General features: G+C 46.9%; 1 protein-coding gene across 1 annotated transcript in view; it reads right to left on the reverse strand.

The window, feature by feature from the left end:
• The window catches only part of CNOT6L (CCR4-NOT transcription complex subunit 6 like), a 601,922-nt gene that overhangs the window by 193,068 nt on the left and 384,843 nt on the right, over window positions 1–24,011 (reverse strand). Inside the window, exon 8 of the mRNA XM_069626338.1 lies at window positions 21,792–21,946. Coding sequence (XP_069482439.1) covers window positions 21,792–21,946 — 155 coding nt within the window. The remainder of the gene's footprint in view (window positions 1–21,791; window positions 21,947–24,011) is intronic.

Consider the following 24,011-nt stretch of genomic DNA (forward strand, 5'->3'; position numbering starts at 1 on the left):
TTGAGGGAGAAGCCCAGTCTGTGAAGGAAGTGGCACACGTGATTTAGCTGGATCTGAGCTTGTTCCGGAGAAACAGCCCATATCAACCAATCGTCCAGGTAGGGGTAGACGTGAATCCCTTCCCTCCTTAGACTTGCTGCCACTACCGACATTAACTTGGTGAAGACCCTCGGGGCGGAGGTCAGCCCAAATGGCAGCACTCGAAATTGATAGTGAGAGTTGCCAATTGCGAACCTCAGGTATTTCCTGTGTTTGAGATGGATAGGCACATGGAAATAAGTGTCCTGAAGGTCCAGAGATACCAACCAGTCTTGGAACTGAAGGGCCTGGAGGATCTGAGAAAGAGTGACAATCTTGAATTTGTCTTTTCTGAGGAATTTGTTCAATTCTCGCAAGTCCAAGATGGGTCTCAGTCCTCCGTCTTTCTTTGGAATGAGAAAATAAGGGGAGTACCAGCCCTTGTTCCTCTCCACTACAGGTACCGGTTCTATGGCACCTTTCTCTAGCAGGTCCCAAATTTCCTGCAAGAGGAGGGGATCTGGAGCTTTCTGAGAGCTGATCCCTGGTGGATGACTCAGAGGTATACGTAGGAAAGGCAGGCAGTAACCTTGGGCAACTGTTTCCAATGCCCAAGCATCTGACGTGATAGCCTGCCATACCGCCAGATGTTGAGTCAACCTGCCTCCTACAGGTGTCCTGTGAGGGAAGTCCTCAGAGTGGTTTTGGGGCGGCTGATGCAGATGCAGATGGTAAAGAGGTACCTGCTGTTGCTGCGGCTTTTGAATATCTACCCCGTCCACCTCTGGTAGTTCTTTGTCCCCTTTGAGCCGGTCGTCCTCTACCTCTTCCGAATGCGGAGTAGAAGCGAAAGGACTTGCCCCTCGCAGAGGTTCCTGTGGGACGAAAAGGAGTCTGACGGATTGCAGCTCCTAGGGATTTTGCTGCTGCTTTTGAAGTTTGCAGTTTTTCTAAACTGTCATCCGCCTTTTTCCCCGAACAAAGAAGAGCCATCAAATGGCATGTTCAAGAGCCTGGCTTGCACATCTGTGGCAAAACCAGACTTTCTCAACCAAGCGAATCTCCTGGTTGATGTAATTGCCGCCATTGCTCTGCTGATACTGTCAGCCGAATCAATGCCCGTCTGGAGGGATTCGCACATAGCGTCTTTACCGTCCTGTATAATATTCAGGAACGCATCCCTTTCTTCTCCCTCCGGGATGCAGTCAGCCGCTGTAGAAGCACACTCCCAAAGTGTATGGCTGAACCTAGCAAGGGTGCATGTAGCATTAACAGATTTTAACGCCATGCTACATGCTGAAAAGACTTTCTTTGCCATAGCGTCATATTTTTTATCGTCCCTGTCCTGTGGGACGGCAGGATAAGCCGTCTTGACATCGGTAGAGGATGCTGCCTGTACCACCAGACTTTCTGGGGATGGGTGTTTAGACAAAAACTCTGGGTCTGTAGACAGTTTTTTATTTACTGCTGGTACTACATCTGGGGTTTCCCAGTTTGTCATGATCTTTCTCTGAAGAGCTTTATGAAAAGGCACCACAGGATCCTCCTGTGGGCCTTTGTCAAGAATATCCGTGAGGTCATCTTGTTGGAAAGATTGTGAAGGCGCAGACCACCCCATGACCTCTGTAATCCTGGCCATTAAGGCTCTATAGGGGGTTTCAGCATGCTCCCCCGGGTCTGGCTTAGCAAACTCCACCTCAGGGGAAGTGTCTAACCCACTTGCCTCATGTAAGGAATCATGAAGATCCTTTAACCTGCGCTCTTCAGAGGGAAATTCCTCTCTAATTGGGGTTACAGGTCCCTGCAACTCAAATGTGTCTTCCTGTTCAGACAATTCACCCTCTTACAAAATTGAGGACATAGTTCTCAATTGTTCTGAACTCAAAAGGGAGTAAATCCCATTTCCAAGGCAGAGGGTGCCGAACTTGTCATTATCGGTCTCGAAAACGTCGATGTCGTCGACGCCGAAGGCTTCGAGCGTGGCGTCGAAAACAAAGGCAGAGGCCTCGAAGACCTCGACAGAATTGGAATTCTACTAGACAATCTCGAAGCCATCGATGTCGAGGACCTGGGGATAGTCACTGGGTGTGTCGTAACCGTGACTTTTCTTGGCGTCGAGTCGACAGACCCGTGTGTCGAAGGTCCCTTCGACAACGGCGTCGAAGACATCGACGTCGACGGAACCTTCGAGGAAGGTTTGGAGGTCATAGTCCTACTCGAGGGTTCGAGACGCGCTCGAGAGGTTTCCTTCGCCGGGTACTGCGACTCGCGGCGTTTTTGACCTTCAGTTCTTTCGACCAGAGCATCGCTCTCGGCAGTCTTCGCGGGGGTCTAGGCCGCTTTCTCGAAGACGCTCATCATATTTTTGCGGAATTCCTCCCATTCAGCCCGGGAACTATGTTTCGTGGGGCAAGGGATTCTTTTTGGCGAAACAGAGGAAGAGGAAGACGGAGAAGGGGATCTTCGACGTCTCCTCTTCGAGTGCTTCGATCTCGAGGAGTGATGAGACCCACTCCGAGACCTGGAGCGCGAATGGTGACGAGGAGACGAATGTCTCGTCTTCGTCGACGAAGAAGAAGCTTTAAAAGTCTTACCTTTCTCCAGCTTCCCCCTACGCTCTTTCAGGGCCTTAGCTGTCATGGACATACAGTCCTCGCATTCCGAACAATGGTGTTCAGCTCCCAAACACCACAGACAAACTCTGAGGGTCAGTCAACGACATCTTTTTCCCACAATCTCGACATTTCTTGAAGCCGGATCGAGGAGTTGTCGGTTCCGACGAGGAAGCCATCGAGTACGGATCAAATGACTCGAGGTAAATAGGATAAATCTGACTAAGAACTGAGCAACGGTATTCCGAGGCACTGAGTAAGCGCGGAAAAACGGAACTGAGCAACGGACGCTGCGCGCGGCCTTTATAGGCAGGATGACGTCGACGTCGATACGGCGGCTGTCGAGGGACATCGACTCAGAGGACGTTGACGCGCAGCGCCCTCTAGAGAAAACATTTTTCCGAGGCCAGCAGAGCTGGAAGGAGATATTTAAGATGAGGAATACGTCGGAGGACACAATCCCTTCGAAACAGTGTGATGCATTTGACAAGCCACCTTAAGGTAGCCGATTTAGAGACAGGATCCCCTTCTCTGCCAGCTGCCACTGAAATGAAAAATTGGTTTGTTTTCCTTAGTGGTTTCGTTCTTTGCAGGTAGAACATGACTGCGCTGCGCACATTTAGTGTGTGTAGGCTTCTTTCGGCCATGCTAGTGGGGTTCTGGAAAAAGGTAGGAACTTCAATCGATTGGTTCACATGGAACTTCGAGATGAATTTAGGTGCAAATCTGGGATGCGTGCGCAGAACTACCTTATCCCTGTGAACTGTAACAAAGGGGTCTAGAACAGAAAGGGTCTGTAGTTCACTAACCCTTCTGATAGAAGTGATAGCCACTAGGAAGGCCGTCCTATAAGTAAGGTCTTTTATACTTGCTTTATGCATTGGCTCAAAGGGGGACCCCATGAGACTGGTTAAAACCACATTTAGATCCCATCCAGGAGCTGGGTGAGAAATGGGAGGCTACATTCTTTTAACCCCTTCCATAAAGGCCTTTATCACTGGTATCTTCCACCACGACACCTTTTGTTGTGACGTGGTGTAGGCTGAAAGAGCAGACAGATGAACATTCAGAGAATTGAAGACCAACCCTGTGTCCCACAAATGGGTTAGGTAAAGTACAATGTGTGTGGGTGAGCAATCAATGGGATTGATGCCCTTGGTATTACAGCAGATAACAAAACGTTTCCATTTGCTGGCATAGCAATAACGGGTGTTAGGAGTACGTCCATGCATTTCTGAGGGAGCTGTAGGTGTCCAAACTCATGACCTCAGGAGCCAGGCTGCAAGGTTCAGAGTTTGTGGGTGTGGGGTCTCCCCCGTCCTGAGACAACATGTTGCACGGGCAGGGTAGTTTTACTGGTGGGGAGAGGGACATTTCCATCAGATGAGCGAACCAGGGTTGGCGGGCCCACCTGGGGGCCACCAGTATCATGGTAACTGGTTCCTGGTGCATCTTGTGCACTATTTTGTTGAGAAGGGAATTTGGGTGGGGGGGGGAATAGAGGTTTGAGAGCGTAGACAAATTTCCCCGACCAGGTTATCCAGAGACCGTTCCCCTTGGAGCGGTTCTGGGGGTACTTGGAGGCGTAGTCTTGGCATTGGTCGTTCTCCCGAGTTGCGAACAGATCGATCTCTGGGATGCCCCATTCTGAAAAGACGTTGGATACGATGTCTTTGTGCAGGCGCCATTCGTACTCTACTGGCAGAGGGAAATCTCTGCTGAGCACGTCTGCAAGAACATCTTGGGACAAGAGAAACATCTTGTGTTTGAGAGCCCATATCCAAATGTTTTGGGACAGCTTGGATAGCCCTGGAGAGTGAGTGCCCCCCCTGTTTGTTCAGGTAATACATGGCTGTAGTGCTGTCTGTTAAAATCAGCACTGTCTTTCCTTGTAGTTGTATCTGAAAAGCCTTTAATGCCTTTAACACTGCTAATAGCTCCAGTAAGTTTATATGGTTGGACGCTACTTGTGGGGCCCACAATCCATGCACTGTCTGCTGAAGCAGGTGAGCCCCCTCCACCCCGTGAGAGTTGCTTCTACTGCAGGGGTGGATTTCCCCTTCAGAAGGTTTTACCTTGACCACCACTGCAGAGAGAGAACAAGGGCTGGCGAGACAACTACCAGATCTTCCCATTGTCCGCTGGCCTGACACCACTGGCTGTTGAGCCACTCTTGCACGGGACGCATGAGCAGCAGCGTGTGGGGAACCAAGTATATGATTGACGCCATCACCCCTAGCAAACACATGGCTTTGCGCACCGTCACCTCCCGACTGGCTACATATAGAGGGACCTGAAAAAGCATGTTCTGAACCCTCTCGTTGGAGGAGACGAGGCAGTCTTTCATCCGGATTAGAGCCCCCAGACAAACAAGTTTCTCTCTTACCTGGTAACGTTCTTTCGATGGGATGGTCCGACAACGTATTCCATATCTATGACAGTAATCACCACAACTGTGCTGCTTCGGAAAAATCTTTCAGCGTCTGCGTCGATGACGTCGATAAACCGCCCTCGAGGACCGCCTCCTACGGCCGACGTCACTGGATGTTATAAGTAGGACGCACGACGCCCGTAGCCTCAGTCGTAGTTTTTTCCCCAGAACGCGTGGCACCAGTCTTCTGCCAGTCTGACCACACAAAGCCTTGCGGAAACTTAAGCTTCAATCGCAAAAGAAATTCTGTAGCCGGGAAAGGCAGGGAGGGGGCGATATGGAATAAGTCATCGGACCATCCCATCGAAAGAACGTTACCAGGTAAGAGTAACTTGTTCTTCGAGGGGATTGGGTCCTCCGACGTATTCCACATCTATGACAGACTCCCAAAGCAGTACCAATGCAAGGAGGTGGGAAAAGAATTTAGAAAACAGAAATTTAGAATACCCAATCAAATTGCGGAGTAAAGGACCGCCTTGCCAAAGGCCAGATCCTGCCCCCGGATGGAATCAAGGGAATAGTGACGTACAAAAGTATGTACCGAAGCCCAGGTGGCTGCATCACAGATGTTACGAATAGGAACACCCCTCTGTAGGGCAGTAGAGGCAGCCATACCCCTGGTAGAATGGGCCTGTAAGCCGACCAGTGGGTCCTTACCTGCCAAGCGGTAACACTCAGCGATAGCCAAAATAATCCAGCGAGACAAAGTTTGTTTAGTCACAGCTTGTCCCAAACGCTTTCCAGCGTAACCAATGAAGAGTTGATCATCCACTCTGACCCGGGACATGCGTGAAATATAAAAGCTTAACGCTCTCCTAGGATCAAGCCTATGGAGCCTCTCCTCTTCCTTACCAGGATGTGGAGGAGGATAAAACGCCGGCAGAACAACCTTCTGGCCTAAATGAAATTCCGACACCACCTTCGGAAGAAAGGAAGGACGAACTCTAAGGACAACCCTATCCTTATGAAACACAGTGAAGGGTGGCTTAACTGAAAGGTGACCGCAACCAAAAATACAGTTTTAAGAGTTAACAGTCTCAATGGGCAGGAATGCAAAGGCTCAAACGGAGCACCCATCAGAAACTTGAGAACAAGGTTCAAATCCCAACCGGGCACCTGGAAAGGTGACGGAGGAAACACATTAATTTCTCCGTTTCTGAAAGGGCTCACTAAAGGAATTTATTGATGGCCCTCAGCTGCAACAGATTGATATGGAGTGTGGACTCCGATGGAGACCAACGACCGCTGACAACTCATTGGCATGAGCTCCCCAACCCGTGAGGGATGCGTCCGTCACGAAGGTCACCTCAGGCCAGGGTAGCCAAAATGGAGCCCCCTTCATCAGATTGCTTTCAACGGCCCACCACAGAAGGTCCTGGGCGACCGAGGACGGCACCTGAACAGGGTCCGACATCCTGCCGGAGGACTGAGACCACTGGAGCTTGAGTGCCCATTGCAAAGATCTCATCCGCAACCTGGCCTCTGGCACCAGAAGAATGCAGGATGCCATGAGGCCGAGCAATCTGAACAACTCGAACGCTGGTAGACTCTGGGCAAGCTGAAACTTGTGCACCATCTGCTGAATGTGATGAGCTCTCACCTGGGGAGGAAAACACTGCCCCAGGGACGTGTCGAGCACTGCTCCGATGTACTGGAGCCTCTGAGTCGGTGTCAAATGGGACTTCTTCAAGTTGAGGGAGAAGCCCAGCTTGTGGAGGGAGTGGCAGATGACTGACAGATGATCCAGGACTTGCTCGGGAGAGCGCGCCCTGATCAACCAATCGTCCAGGTAGGGGGTAGATGTGAATCCCCCTTTCCTGAGGTGCGCTGCCACCACTACCATGAGCTTGGTGAAGACCCTCGGAGCGGAGGTCAATCCGAACGACAGGACCCGAAACTGAGAGTCGCCAACCGCGAACCTCAGGTACTTCTTGTGCTTTTGATGTATCGGCACATGAAAATAAGCGTCCTTGAGGTCGAGAGACACCAACCAGTCCTGAAGTTGAAGGGCCTGGAGGACTTGAGAGAGAGTAACCATCTTGAAGTTATCCTTCCTGAGGAGTTTGTTCAAACCGCGCAAGTCAATGATGGGTCTCAAACCCCCGTCTTTCTTAGAAATCAAAAAAATAAGGGGAATACCATCCCTTGTTCCTCTCCGCTACAGGCACCAGTTCTATGGCGCCTTTTTCCAGCAGGGATTGGATTTCCTATGCAAGGAGCAGATCCGGACTCTTCAAAAAGAGATTCCCCGGTGGATTGTCTCGAGGCCTCTGCCGGAAAGGAAGACAGTAGCCGTGGGTTATGATCTCCAGAACCCACACATCTGAAGTAATGGCGCACCACTCTGCAAGATGCTGCGCCAGCCTTCCCCCAACCGGCGAACCATGGGACATGGCCTCATGACTGAGCTGAAGCGGCGTTGCCTGAGGGCAAAGAGGAAACTGCCCGAGCGGCCTTGGCACCTCGAGTACCTTGTTTTCCACCTCTGGCACTCCTACGGTGGCCCCTATGACTGGCAGCTCCTCTCGCTTTACCAAAGGATGAGTAATAACGAAAGGAACCTCACCTCCATTGCTGTCCCCTAGGAGGAAAAGGCAGAGATTGTCGAACTGCAGCGCTCAATGACTTCACTGCAGCTTTTGAGGTCTGCAACCTCTCAAGGCTCTCGTCAGCCTTGCTGCCAAAAAGATGGTCCCCGTCAAAGGGCATGTTGAGGAGCCGGGCCTGCACATCAGGAGCAAATCCCGACTTCCGCAACCACGCAAACCTGCGTTTCACGGTGCTCGCCGCCATGGACCGGCTGACGCAATCTGCCATGTCCAAACCCGACTGAACAGCCTCACACATGGCATCCTTGCCATCCTGAACCATGGCAAGGAAACCATCCCGTTCGTCCCCTTCTGGAATATGTTCAGCCGCTAAGGAAACCGTTCCACAGAGTGTGCGTGAAACGTGACAAGGCACATACGGAGTTTGCCGCCTGAAGCGCCATACCCCCTGAAGAAAACTCTTCGCCCATTCGTCAAAACGCTTGTCGTCCCCATCAGGAAGGATGGTAGGATACGACGCCTGCTTTACCGGGGCCGAAGCCGCCTGCACCACCAAACTCTCTGGAGTGGGGTGCTTGGACAAGTAGCAGGAGTCGCTACTGGCTGGGCGGTATTTCCGTAGCAAAGTCTTGCCCACTGCCGGGAGACTCTCCGGAGCAGTCCAAGCCGCCGCCGCCTCCCCCCTCTGTAGAGCCATATGAAACAGCAGTACCGGGTCAGTTGGTGGACCAAGGTCGAGGATATCCGTAAGGTTATCCTGAAGAAACTCCCCCGGGGGAGCAGACCATCCCAAGTACTCGGTGACCCTCGACATAAGGCGCCGGTACGAGGAGTCTGCATGAGTGCCAGGCTCAGGCCTACAAAACTCAACCTCCGAGAGAGGTGTCCAGCCCACTAGCATCGTGCAAGGACTGCCTCAGGTCCTGAAATTGGCTATGGCCCGAGAGAATCTCGTCTGGCACCGTATTAGAGCCATGCCATCATCAGCCCTCATCCACCTCTGAAATAAACTCAAGATGGCGGTAAGAAGGCACAGAATGTGAACCAAAGCCATGCTCGACTTTGGCCAGAGCCTTTCTAGGGGGTTCCACCGAGCCTCGGGGTACCCCTGTCGGCACAGCCTCGAAAGGCATCGAGGGCATCAAGTGAATCGGCGTTGACGCCGAACGCGGCGCCGACAGCATCGATGGCGTTGACACAGGCCTTGAAGCCGGAGCCCCGAGCGTGTCCTTCGACAGCCTGGGCGCCGATGGAGCCGACGACTTCTTTGGAGGCGGGGCCTCGAAAGAGTCCGTCGACGACCTCAGCGCCACCGGCGTCGACGTCTTCCTCGAAGACAACCCAGGTTTACACGGTCTCGAGCGCGTCGAGGAACTGGGACCCGACATGAAGAGAACGATTCCCCTTGTCAGAGCGGGACCTCTCCCGCGAATCGTGCCGACCACCCGAGCCCGAAGGCGTGCGAGCGGTGTCTCTCGACCGATCACGACCGACACCACTCGGAGGAGCGGATGGACCGGTGCCCTGCATTTCGAGAATCGCTAACATTTTCTTCCCGAAGGAAGCCCATTCCTCCGGCGTCACCTGCTTGGTAGGGTAAGCGACCCACCGACGGGCGGAGTCCTCGGAAGAGGACGGGGAAGGCGACCAATGAAGGCGCTTCCGGGAGTGCCTGAAGAGGCAGAGGACTGGCGGGACCGACTCCGGGACCGAGACCCATTGGACTTCCGACGACAACATGGAGAGTCGCCTCTCGAATCGTCCGTCGAAAGCCCCGCAGACCTCGACTTCCGTGGCTTAGACACCTTACCTACCAATTACAACTTCTTGCGCTCCCGCAAGGCTTTAGACCTGAGCGACTGGCAGTCGACACAGTCAGCCGTGTCACGGGCCTCCCCGAGGCACCAGAGGCAGGCGTTGTGCAAGTCCGTAACCGACATCTTGGACCCACAGTCCCCGCACTTCTTAAATCCCGGATGCGGGGTGGAAGACGAGGTAGACTAGGTAGAGGCGGGGCTTAGGGAGATGGCAGTCATTGGCTGTGGTCAGTATGACGCAGAGATCAGCGATTGGTTACTACTACGAAAGACAGATCAGAAACGAAACTGATACTGATTTTTCTTTACCGAGGATTCCCAGCCTGACGGGGAATATTCATGAGCATGTGAATCGATGCCAGACCCCATGCTGGAGAAGTGGAGTGAACGTTGACACAGATTTAAGTTGGAAGGAACATCTGTATCTACCAACACATCATGGACATTGATAGAAGCCCTCACATTACCCAACTCACATTACCTAATTCAAACAGAAGGGGGGAGGGGGGGGGAGGGTTGTTTGTCCAATTTGGGTACTTGGGGCACCAAAGCCAACTGAATCGAGAAAAATCCCTTGAGGCAATGCCCATCAGGATCACTTAATGCAACATCCTTCCATAACCATTTTACTAGGTAATCTAAAATTGACATGGTACTAAAAATGCCCGATTTAAAGGTCATCATAAAACTCATTGTTTTTCAATACCTCTAAAGTGCTGGGAATGGAACATTTAGAAAGTCCAGATGATGACGAAGGAAAAGAAGGCATCGATCCACAAGAACAGCAAGAAGTTTGGCCAATGGCTATGGGCTGCATATTTGGTGCGACACTGGTACGCCTTGGATTTTGTGCAATAGCCCCCAGCGTAGACAGTGGAGCAGCCTTACAGATAGACACCACCCACCACACGCAGGGAATTGCACAGGTACTCTATTGGGGCATTCTTGGATGGTGGCATGCACCTGGAAAAGAATAGAGGCAGAAGCCGGGACAGATACAAAGCCAGAATATCAAACTATAGATCTGCTTTCATCTGCAGGAGCTGGAGTACTGGTTAACCTAGAAGTGCTCAGCAGGTAAGGTATAGATAGAGTAGCATTCCTCAGAGTAGACAAGATAGCCATTTCTACTACCCTAATCTGCTCATCCAATTGCCCTGCCACGTTTTCTAAGTAAAAATCCAGCGCCCCCAGCCACCTCTTTTTGAGGTCTCGTTTTTCACAATAACCCTCTCCTTGGTTACAGCGTTCTCCTCAGTTGCAATTTTATCCTTCTTGGATTTTCTGTGTTTTTGGAACCCTTGGTGGCTGCAGGGCTGGAGGTGGCTTTGCATGTTGCCAAAAAAGTAATAAAATGGCCTATAACACTTAAAAAGTACCTACGAATTGTCTAAAATAGTCTGAAATGTCCTATACAAAAATAAAAAAAAAAAGTGTAGTCAGAGGTCCAAAAAACCATTATTGAAATACGTACAGCAAAAAAATGGAGATTAACTCACTCACCAGTGGAACGCCCGAATGGCTCACGGGGCTGCCCATAGTCCGACTCCCTGCCCTCTGGTGAGATTACCACAACCCAGTTTACAATGTCTTGCACATATGACTTCACAAGATTCAAAGTTGCAGCAAACTAACAAAAAATCCACCACTTTTCAGAAAGGTCCAGAAGGATTCGCAACATGAGACTGTAGGAAAAACACAGACCACAGGAGAACCAGGCACAGCTTGCAGCCCAGGCATCCGGAAGAGCACAGACCACAGGAGAGCCCCGAGACCAGAATGCATTGCCCCCACTGCCCTGTCTGCATGGAGGTGAAAGCTCAAGGGACAGGCTCAGTAAACCCACAGAAATGTACAAAATCAGAATCCGAGCCTCAAGTCACCATGCAAAACAGAAGGAAAACGTTTGGCGACAAAGAAGCAAATAGTCAGGAGGCAACAGCAGAGAGAAAAAAGCATGTATGCTACTGCCGCATTCCTTTTCCTTGTTAATTACAAGTCAAAAGTGTTCTAGATTGCAAGCCCAGAACACACCCTGGGGAGGCTGTGACCCTGCAAAATACAGGCAGACCTTGAGACAGAATGTACACAGCTAATGAGCTTCATCATAGGGCAGTTAGGCAGGTAAGCAGTCAGAAATACACCAGCAATTACCTCCAGTTATCCGAAGCCCGCACCACAGACTGCAGTCCTTGTCCGACCTCCACAGTGGCTTCGCCGCAAGAAGCAGTTATGAATAGGTCCAAAGCTGGTGTGGGTAATCATCCCCTCTTCCTCATACACCCAGCACTCCACAGCAGGCAAGCTTCCAGTTTCAGGGAGGGGACTGGCCTTGTCCCCTTCCTGTAGTTCTGCATCTGAGTTGGCAGCTGAAATGTTCATTGAAGGAGCACACAGTTGTGTGGAAGAAATCACTCTGCTTGTGGATATACATCTTTGCAAATATATTGTCTGAAGACAAAAGGGCTTTTTATAGTTGAATGATCAAGAAATGCCACAAAGTTTATGAAGACTGCATGGCGCTCAAGAACAAGGATACAGGAAATGTTCTGATTCGTCTGCAGATCATTTACACGACAATCCAAGGCTATCTTGGTAAATTTGGAAGCTGTGGTCATATTGTGCGCCGGAGGAGACAATTCTGACAACTCAACAGCTTGCATTACCAACATTTCATCTGTCAGGCAAAACCTTAACGCAGGCGCAGAAGAATGTCCTGGCTAAGGGGCTATCATTTGTCCCTACTACAAGTACGGATTGGTTTGTAGTCCAGACAGATATTAGAACATTTCTGAGAAAAGTCAGATTGAGATCCTTCTTTAAGAACTCGGAACCATTGGAGAGATGTTCTGACACGGGTCTTAAATATCCCTCCTCTTTTACACCTTCAGACAATCAGGTAGCAAAAGAGATGCTTACTTTTGAAAAATGTGTACTCAAGGGGGTTCGGGACCTGGAACATAATAAACAACATCTTAGATATAACCTCACGAATATGGAAAGACAAGCCATCAAAACTCTCAGAGGACCCCGACTTAGTCATCAAACCTGTTGATAAGGGGGGCGGTATAGTGATCTTTAACCAAGAACAATACCACATGATGGTCTCCAACCTTTTGGATGACACAGTGAGTTACAAGAAACTCAAGAAGGATCCCCGCATTGATCTAAGTCGGGAAATACAGTCAGTTACAACTCTGGCATTGGAACGAGGGTGGCTGACACGAGATGAGTTTGAATTTTTGAATGCCTCCGAAGGGCGTACTCCTGCATTTTATGCAATTCCTAAAATACATAAGGATGCAGATAATCCACCAGGGCACCCTATTGTTGCGGGATGTGGCTCGGTTCTTGAGCCTATATGCAAATACATTGATAAATTCTTACAGCCCCTCAGTCAGGAAACTAACATACCTACGCGATAGCTCTTCAGTGATCAAATTGGTTGAAGGTAGACCCTTCAATAATGAAGAGGAGATTCTGGTCACTTTAGACATATGCGCGCTGTATACGAGCATCCCCCAGGAGGAGGCGGTTCAATGTGTACGTGAAATCCTCACCATTGAAGGATCACCCAACAATACCCCTGGAGAATTCATCTTGGAGCTTCTTACTATTGCCCTTGAAAAGAACTGTTTCAAATATAAAGACCAGTTCTTCTTACAGACTCATGGCACTGCAATGGGCGCGGCATTTGCCCCCAGTCTAGCCATATTATATATGGCAATGTGGGAACATCATTTTGTTCTCACAGAAACGTATCCTTTTGTGGGCCATATAAAACTATGGCGGCGCTATATTGACAACATTCTTCTGATTTGGCATGGTTCAGCCATTGCTCTTCAATAATTTTTTCTTTGGCTCAATATGCAACATACGCAGATCAAATTTACGATCAGCACCAGTATTAAAGAGATCCATTTTTTGGATCTTAATATATACGTGAGGGATGGAAACTTAGAATGTTTGCTCTTCAGAAAACCTACGGATAGAAACACATTGCTCCATTTCTCTAGCTTCCCTCCTAGGGGAGTCAAGGAGAATCTTCCGTATGGTCAATTCTGGCGATTACGTAGAAATTGCACTTCCATCACAGAGTATACAACTCACGAGGATAATCTTAAAACACGACTGGTTGCAAGAGGATATCCAAGTAAATTGGTCTCGAAGGCGGCTAAAAGAGCGAGATTTACACCTAGGGAATCCCTACTTACTACTGAAGAACCCCACACAGAAGAAAAGTTAGTTTGTGTTTTGCCATACACCACACATATTTATGCGGTCAAGAAGGTGATCAAGACGTTTTGGCCCCTTGTTAAATTGGAGCTTATTGATGAACCCATGCCATCTTTTGCCATGACTAGGCAGACAAATTTGAGGGACTTGTTTGTGCATTCCAAATCACAGGTTTCCAGAAATAGAACCACGGGCTGGGATTTACGCCCACTAGTAGGACACTTCCCCTGTGGAGGCTGTTCAGTCTACAGGTACACAAAGAAAATAAATGAGTTCCAAGTGAGGAGCAGAAAATTGAATATTCGAGCCCTCACTAATTGCAAAACATCTAATGCAATATATTGTGTGGAGTGTCCATCTGGCCTTAAATATGTAGGTCAGACCTCCAGACCAGCACATATACGGATTGTGGAACACAGATCTCGCATTAGGTGTAAGAATATCAATGCGCCTCTGGTGTCCCACTATATGGAACATGGTCATTCATCGGAGGATTTGAGTTGGTGGATTTTGGAAGCTCTACCTAGGAAGAGGATTACTCCATATAGTCTGAATCTCGTGGAAGCTAGGTGGATACACCATTTGGACACTATTGAACAGGGCTTGAATGAAAGCAACTCCCCCCTCCGCCCCCCAACAGGGGTGACCATCATATTGCCTACCACTGGTTATGTGCCATTATACTTTTCTGTCCGTGCTGGCATGATTTATGGGGTGGCAGCATTGGTCGTTTGCTTCCCCTTTTAGGGGTCTCTTCAGTAATAGGACGCATGTCATAATATTTTTCTTTTTTGACAGACTGGGATAAGAAATAAACATCCATTCCCATTCCCTGCCAGATGACCCAATCTATCCATTCTGTTTTGAGGCCAGCGGACAGCAATAATAATAAAATTAGTGTAGGACTCCTGGACTTTTGGGGCCGGTATGTATAGCTGGCATACATGTCAGTCCTATTTCTTTCTCTATGACTGACTCTACTTACAAGCCGACGTGAGGGGGCTCTTTAGGCTCTCGCGGGTCCTACCTTTCTTTCCATTAGTTGACCGGTAGTAGGCGTCTCCATTCGAGCCGTCCGCGCGCACATTCAGCGTGCAGACGTTCATGCAGCGCCCAACAGCCTGGCTACTCCGACACTCCGGCGTTCCACATGGGTAGTGCAGCGGTCTCTTGCAGGTAGGATACCTGTGGACATGTCCCTGTAACGCTATGCACACATGGAGTTTGGCACTATCATACATTGTAATCTGTAGGGGGTTGGTCCTCTACTACCAAACGTCTCTCTTTTGGGACAGCCGGCGCAAATTGCACTAGGCGTAGCTGCAGTAGAGGACCTGGTGAAACAGGCTTTGTTGAGGTGCCCTTCGGGGTCTGTACTTTTAGCGCATCGGCATCTGTATGGGTACACTCATGAGGCTGTTATTTTTACCTCTTAGGGATATATTTTTGCCCTCATATTCCTAAGGCTCTGGGTTTCTCGTGGATTTATGGCTGACATTTTGCAGTCCATAGGCTATAGATTCTTTTAGTTTGTATCTTACTCTCCCTTTTTTTCAGTTCGCGATACGCGATCAGTGATTATCCAAACTACATTAATATCGAGCCTCTCCACCGAAGAGCTTGGTTTCCATCCTTGGATATCTAGAATAGGAGGACATTCAAAAACATGCCCGTATTTACCATTCAGGTGAGCAGCCTTGTGGTCCCCCGAAAGATGATTGGAATTTAACTAGTGAATTGAATGTATATATTCTAACTGAAGAGTGACACATTGGATTCCTGCTTCTTTTTCTTCTCTCTTTCTCCCTCCCTTTTTTAGTGGCATTATTGGTTGTGGATCAATATATGAAAGACAGGAGCACTTGCATGTTGCTGACAACATTGCAGTGATGACTCATTTGGGGATTTTTTAGTTACCCCATTTAGTAAGTTGTGTGGAAAAATAATTTCTCTTTGTGTGGATTTTCTACGCTGCAGACTTCTTGGGCACGGTCTTTGGGGTATTCTGCATGTCGACACTTGGGTACAACCCTGCTCCGCACGACGACATGGGGAGGTTTTCACTCGTTTTCTTCATCTTCCCCCCCATTCCTCCCCTCTCTGCTTCACAAATTATTTGTAAGCACGGTTGGGTGATTTGTATCCATGGTTAGGGTGGAGGATTTTAATTTTGGTGAGACCACATTGTTAGGGTGTTGTAGCCCTTCGTGACTATATACACACAGGGTCTTGGTGTTTTTGGTGGAGGCTTTTTCCTCACATTTTAACATTTCTTATTTATTTGTATATTCTTGTTGTGTTTTTACTGAATTTTCTTACATGGCAGTAAATATATAATTTATCACATCCACAGATCTCCATCTCCCTTGGGGTCCTGACGAAGCCAGTGTAATTGATATTCTGCCGAAACATCCCCTGCATAACCCTGTGTTTTCTAGTTATGCGGTACGGTTTAACAACGTTACCAAGGACGTAGACCTGGGATGTGCTTTTGGTCATGAATAATGATTTTTAGAATGTAAAATAGGTGACATTGGCGAATTGAGGATGTCTGATTTATTAGACAGACAGGGCCAGCAAGATAGTTTTTCTGCCAGTGTTTTCCTCAAAATTGATTACTATACCGTGTTTTAATTGATTAATTCACAAAATGTTGACGTATACATGCATGCATTTTCTATATTGACATATGTATTTATGTTTTGATTTTTCTACATAATTATAAATAGACCCAATTGGTCTTTTTTAAGCTTGTAACCGTAGGCCTACGTAATAAATTATGAAACATTTAGTATAACAAAAATACTACCCACTGTGTTTACTGTTCTTTGAGGCGATTTAATAACCCATGGAATAGGGCCCAGTTGTAGCAAAAACTGGGTCATTGAACTATTTGATAAATGGTTTATCTGGGGGACCCCCCTATGTGTGCTAGTTTCGCTGCTCATTCGTCCCCTTGATGCCCTTGAGTACTTATCCCTTATGTGGTAAAAGTCATATTGATTTATGGCTGTTCGCATAAAAACAACACTTGCCAAAAGCATAGACTCTAAGGGCCACCATCTTCATGACTGGCATTGACAGCAATGACTTTCCAATCTTAGAATCCCTAAATCCTGAGGTCCACCAGCTCTAGCATAATACTAATTCAGAGATAACCCGTTCCATTTTTCCAAACGGAGTTGAGATCTGGATAGGCAGAGTCCCATTTACTTCTTCACGTTAACCACCAGTACTGCCAGACCTTTGGGGGGGAAAAAAAGCTTCTACCCGATGCGACTTTAAATACAAAGTGTTGGTTTTTCACTACCAGAACTTTCCAATTTTTTGTGACGGCAAGTTTTTAACCAAACCTCCTTTGGTGAGGGGTTTTAAGAAGCCAGCTTATGGTTGCAACCAGTTTACACTTCATGTTCTAAAGCAGAAGCAAGGGTAACAGCTGAGCAGGTACCCCCCTGGACTCGGGGGTGGTAGGCTTGCTTTCAAGTAGAGTGAACAATATCAAAATCGGTTAAGGAGCAGAGGTTCACTCAGGCAAGTACAAAATTAGGATTGGTTACAGGCAATCGGTACAAACACAGTTTATGAACACCAAAATGGGTCACTTACCTACCACTTTAGCTTACAACACAAGTGGGAATGTACACTCATGGCGAACATGGAGGGGTAGGTTAAAAAACAACGTCACAAGCCGTGTGCTAGGACTACGTGAGCAGTAAGATCAACACTTTCGAAGTCCATCCCCAACTCATAGTTCAGTCTACTGCAAGCAGGTGTTAAGCAAGTCCTTAGCAAAAGCCACTGTAGCAATGGTCAAAAGGCTCCGAGCTTTGGAGAAGCTAAATTACCAATCCCCAAGTTGGAGACAGAAAAGAGGACTCCTGACCCAGGCCCCGCTGCCTTTGGCCCGTTAAGGTAACACATTAAGTTATGGACTACACCAAATGCAAGTAAATGGGATAGGGAGATTAGAAATAATGGGTACCTTGACCCGAAGACAGATTTGCAGCACTACAAAGATCATGGAACAGAATCAGTGGGGGGTAAGCAAGATTAACATTGAGTCAGTGCAGTGCTGCCCTCCTCTTTGTTGGTCTTGTGAATAGTCCTTCCTTGGGATCCTGTTGCATTGGCACTGGCTCCTCCTGGGACTCTGTTTGTGACAACCGGAGACCCCAAACTCAACACTGAAAGCCACCTGTTCACACACATTTCCAAGACAATTTCTGCAGCACCCCTTTGGGCCACTGTCCCCGGGTCTTCCAAACCAGGTTGGGTAACTAGGCTTTGGATGCAGTGTCTCTTCTGTGACCCCATCAAAACAACACTTTCTAATATGGCCTGAAGTCCCACTCTGCAGCTATTCTTCTTTGGACCTGGTTAGTTACTAAACATTTATATTGTGCAAACCATGGACCCGTAGGCGCACCAACAAAGGAACTGAGAACAGATAAAAATCATTGAACCAGAGATCAACGGGAGGGTCAGACCCTGAGATTAAATAAATAAGTTTTAAGTTTCTTTATGAAGAGTTCAATGGACTTCAAGCTCCTGGGTTCCAGTGGAAGACCAATTCCTGCTCTTGGGGCTGCATTCTGGAATGCTCCCTTTATGGCTTTGATAGTCCTGCATCTAGGAACGGCCAACTGGTCAGTATTGGAGGATCTGATAGTTCAAGCTGTTTTTTTTTTCTTTTTTTAAATCTGTACAATTACCAGAAGGCGAAACAAAAACCTGGACCCCACTGGGAGCCAGTGCAGACAACTTCTGGCCTCGGAGATGTGCTCTTTCCAGGCAAAACCCATGACCACGCGCACTGCACTATTCTGTATAACCTGTAGCCGGTTGCACTCATATTTATTGATGCCATACAGTAAACTGCAGCAATAATCAATGTTGGCGCCCACAATGGCCCTTGCGATGATCTCAGCATAAGCTTGAGTAATAATGGGACTAAGGACAGACAAAAGCTTGATATATTAGGACAGTTTTTCAAAAGTCCAACTAAGGGCTTCATAAAGACTATCTAAAGCAGTACAGAACACCACTCTTAGTATAAAGCTGTATCACCTGAACATTTGCTAGCGTAGACAGAGCAGCCAAGCTTATTTTAGGAGAGAGGGGTGTAGCTTGGGGAAAAGAAATTGAAGCATACCTTTGGTCCAAAGACACACTGAAAACACTAGGTATTGTAAAAATAAATTGTTTATTTAAATACAAAGAGGCCAAGATAAATCTTGGGTAAGGTAAGTACTATCACACATGTAAAAACACAATTATAAAAACCAGCTCAATACTTACATTTTGTAGATTATACTAAGCAGTCAAGGTGAGTCAAACCTAAAACACATTCAGAATGACATTAAGCTATTCTTGAGGAGTAAAACCACAGTCTTTAGACTTTTAGGATACAAGTAACTCAAGGGCAGCAGACACTATTGGTCAGAAACAGTGTTAGTTACAGAATCACTTCATTAGACCAACCCTGTAACAAGTCTATCTTGCAACATATGTAACCGTCTTCTTTCAAGAATGGATACATTTACAAATAGGTTACTTTTTAGATACAGTACAGAGGGAGGAACTTAACGTCTATACTACATAGAGGCCTAAAGCTACTCAATGATAAGTATACACACAGTGAAACTATTTTAGAAGTGCCCAGGGCAATTCAGGGAATGCACAACCCAGGGTTACAAGTTTATTTTATTTATGGTTCACTTGTTAGGCGCTTATACAGGAAGCAAATACTGTTTCAAAGTGGGGAGCAGCAGCTAGCAAGGACAGTATAACCTATTGGTACATAACATTTACACTATTACTAATGTAGGAATATATAGTTCGACCAATGATAATTTCCAGAAGTGTATTATAAAATTCTAAGTTAAATAAGAACTCTATGAGACTTAAAGGCAATCAGCAGTTCAAGGTAAGTAAGGACCTATGTAATTCTCAGATGGGCTTTAATAAACTCCAACACTAGTATTAACGTCAAGACAGTTTTAAATGCACTAAACAGATCAGCAACTTAAGCAATAACTTGAGTACCACTTTGTAACTTATTCTATTTCAGAGATACAGTTACAACACCAAGCCACCACCCATTCAAGAAAACTTGCCATTGTAACAAAAATGTTACCAGGCAAGTAAGAAAGGGGATACGTTTTAGTGGACCAGCACTCCACATAAGGTGAGGTGTGCTGGTCCACTAACAAATGTAAAGGGGATCGGAATAGCACTTCACTTCTTGGGAACAGTAGTTCACCAAAGAAATAAGAATTAAAAAGAATAGCCTAAAGGGGCCACCCAACCTAAGCCCAAACGTTCTAGGAAACTATAACTCCAATCACACACTATGGAGATACAAAGTCACCCATAACAAGAGTAAAAGACTCGGTGAGAGGGGATACAGACTCAAATCACCTAGGAATACGGGAACAATCATCACAAAGTCCAGAGGTTGACATAGGTCAAAATCTTACCCAACAGATCTCTGTTGCTGAACCGAGGCCCTGAACTCCTCTGGTGAGGTCCGAGATGCATGCCAGCCTGATGGTTGCTGCCTCCCACTTAACCATTGCCTTAACCACAAAAGACATATTGGGCATGTCTTGGTAAACCCCATAGAAACACTTTCTGGAACTCTTCAAAAACTATATAATTGACAACCTTTATCTGCCTGCAAACGGCCATAGTTCTTTTAACGCCTGGTGGCCCTGGAAATGCTGATCGTTTTTAAAAATTCCTTTTATTTTCTGCATTTTGGCGTCATAAATCAGTTCTATTCACTCGTACATAATGCTGTGCCTGAATGTGGCTCTCTCCTTTGTAGATACTTTGCTGTATTGAATATTTAATCTCCGCTTGTTATTTTCTATGATCAAGTCACTTTCCCCTTAGGGAACCTCACAAAGTGAACAGCATTTTAATGTACCTGTGTTTCTCTAGCTTTAATGGTGCACTTTTTTTATTAGACCTTTTACTTTCATTAACATCTAATGTGTATTTTTAATATTACTTAATTGAACTGATATAAATAGTATTTTTTTACAGTGCCTGTGAGGCTCTAATTGTGCTTTGATACCAGCGAGTCCTAAGAGATATCCTAACAGTTAAACCAGACTGCCCTTTCATAATACCATTGAATATGCTTTGGACGAAGTGGGCAACCGGAGCACACTACAAAATTGGTTTGACAACCCCTACCCCAAAGTTCTTCAGAAGGCTCTCCCCAACAGAAGCAAGCCATACAAACTGCAAGGTCACCCTTTGGATTGTTCCCACCACAAGGCACACAGGCAAAAAAAATGTTTAAAGAGACTGCATAGACCCTGAAAAGAGTAAGGACGCCAAATCCGACGCAAAACTAAAACTTTGCCTCCTCAAAACGTCTTCGTATGCGGCAGGGCCCAGAAGTCGAGTAAAGCCAAAAATACTGCCTTTAGTCTTTAGTACAATTTGTAATCTGATAAAAAGCTTTAATGGCTTGGTGTGTTCAGAAATTCTTGATCCATAAAGCAGAGCAAATTACAAAGAATAAACAGACACTACACTGCATAATATGTCCTATGTAAATACTTTGGATAAAAGCGCTATATAAATAACAAATTAGTAGGATAGGATAGAGGAGTATGGCTGGCGTAAAGTGTCTGCTGCCGGTTTTCCTTTGTTTACATATACTTGCCCATCTGTTCTCTGTTGCTTCCCACAGCTAGCGCAGTTTCACTGCAAAACTTGAATCAATACGCTTTAACTGAATACTTCGTGAATACATTGGCAAGAAAGGCAGACAGTTCATACATAAACCTTTCATTCATTTAAAACTAATGATTTCTATATTAATGCACATTTTAATTTTAAAAAGTGTTTCAAGATTTCATTCATGTGGAGAGCTAGTCAACTTATAAATATTAAGGAAGATACATTATACAGAAAGTTGGACCCACTAATAGCACGTATCTGAAAGAAGTCACCCAAGATAGATTAAGGTAAACCAGCTGTCACTGCAAAAAGCACACATGCTTGGATCCAATACAACACATCAATTTCTGTATACAATATAATTCCTTATATCTGACTCAATCTTTATCCCCAAAAAAAACCAAAAACATAAAAATGTAAAACTCACTTTTCCACTTTGAAAAATATTGCACAACCATCCACATGCTTTTTCTCATGCTCGCACATGATTTTGGCACGTGACTTTGGAGAGAAGAATCCATCATATCCTCTTTCTTTTAAAGTTGGCAGGAAAAGGGCATAGTATTGCTCTGTTTCAACTTCCTGTCAATGAGAGAAAGTGAGAAGACAAGGTATATTAAATGGTTGTAAACAAATTTTATATAATCATGTGTAAACCTTATGCAAGTTTCAGCATGTTACCTAGTGCAACTAAGAAAAAACGATTTTAATCTACCCCATACAAACAGAAAACTTTCAAGAAGGAAAACACTGTGCCATGTGAAATTAGAGGGTTTGAACAAACGCTTACTAAAGCGTTAGAGCCAAAAGTTATTGCTTTTTCAGAAGAACAAATGACTAACCGTTTGTAAGATTATGGATGAATAGGATATTTATCATCTACTTCACTGCAGGCTAAGCATGATCTCTTAGCCACTAGATAAAAGTGGTCCTTCTAGGCCTGGTGAGCATTCAGAGCGTGCAAGTGCAAAGGGACAAGGGCAGGGGTAAGTGCTGGGAATTCCACGGCGGGGGAAGTACCATGGAGTAAGTTGCCAGGAACCAGTAAGTGCATGGCAAAGGTCACTCAGTAAAGAGTGGTCAACTGCCAAAGAAATAAGTGCAGTCCTGTGAGGGAGCACAGGCCAGTGGGTGCCCAAGAGCAAGTGCTAGGAGCAGCAGGAGGCTGAAGGCGATTGGGCGGAAGGCCAGGACCCAGGAGGACACATTAAAGGTCCAGGCCACCAATCTCAGTGATTGTGGGGGTTTAGCAGGGGAAGGAGGAGGTGAAGAGGAAAATCTTAAGGGACTTGTGGAATTTAAGGCGATTCGGCTCAAGAGGGAGGGGGAGGCTCTTCCACAGGAGGAAGCCGGCCGAGGAAAGAACCTCCAGCTCGCTGCTTAGAGAAGCACTTGACATACAGAGTTATAGCCGGCAGAGCGCAGAGATCATGCCGGCGAGTATTTGGTGAGAGCAAGTTGCAGATAGCATGGTCCACGTCAAACTAAAACCAAAAAAGTGATGAGTGGAAGGTTAAGTAATCTGAACAATTGGCATTGCTCTGGGCAACCTTCCACCCGTCTGCACCTTTGCAAAAGGGGCCCAGTTATAAGCAAATCAGTCAGGTACTGCCACCAATGGAAGCAACCCTGCCCGAACTGGTAGGCAAAGCTCCCCTCAACCCCCCCTACACGGAAACACAAGCAACTCCAGCCATGGTTCAGCCTTGTTGGGCCTTGTCAGGGAGGTGCAGCTTGGTTCCCTATGGTGCAGCGAGCAAGGGACCCATGTCTGGGCATGCCCTCTCACATAGGGAAACACGGCACCAAACAGCCTTAAGGATGATGCAGAGGGATTTGAATTTGATCCTTGCAGCAACCAGGAGCCAATTAAGAGATCTTAGGGCTGGAGATATCCTTGGCCTCAAGCTCAGGGACTGTATAAGTCTTGCATCCCTTTTCTGAATAAGCTGAAGGGGGCAGAGGGTAGATTAAGGGATACACCGTTGCATTAGACCATCCTAGAGAGTACCAGGGCTCTAGAGACATTGAGCTTCAGGGGAAAGGTGAGGAAAGGAAGGATGCCTCAGGAGGTGGAGTTGAAAATTGGCCTTCTAGGCAAGGTCCAAGATGTGAACGAGGAAAGAGCAGTGCAAGATGATGCCAAGGTTTTTGGCTTCAGATGAAGGCGAGGGGGAGGGCACATAGAGGGTGGCCAGAGTGAAGGGAAAAGAAGGAGCAGGGATCCCTATAGGAAAGATCTCAGTCTTGCTGGCATTATTTGATATGTTTGCAACACAAAACAAACGAATATTCAAATGGACCACTAATGCTTTCTGATAACTCAACCACTGACATCATAAGTCACCAATAACTCAGCCAACTGCATGCAATTGCTGCTTCGGTCACCTCATTATGCTCATTGACATGGAATGTCTGGCTTCAAAATGTTTACATTTGCGCTGTGTTTTGTATTCAGCCTCAAACCTAACTAAGTACTCCTCAGTACGTCCCACAGTCATATTTGTCCTTTGTTTCGCTAGTGGGTGCCGCCCCCATGGTAAGACCCTTCCACCTCTTCTCAAAACAAGGAATCATGAGCACATTCAACACCAGCCAGATCACCTGAAGATTTTTGCTCCCTAAACTCTACAAACCCATAACCCCA

Source organism: Ambystoma mexicanum, chromosome 6p (assembly GCF_040938575.1).
Source record: "Ambystoma mexicanum isolate Mex_15411 chromosome 6p, UKY_AmexF1_1, whole genome shotgun sequence".
NCBI classification, from domain to species: Eukaryota; Metazoa; Chordata; class Amphibia; order Caudata; family Ambystomatidae; genus Ambystoma; species Ambystoma mexicanum.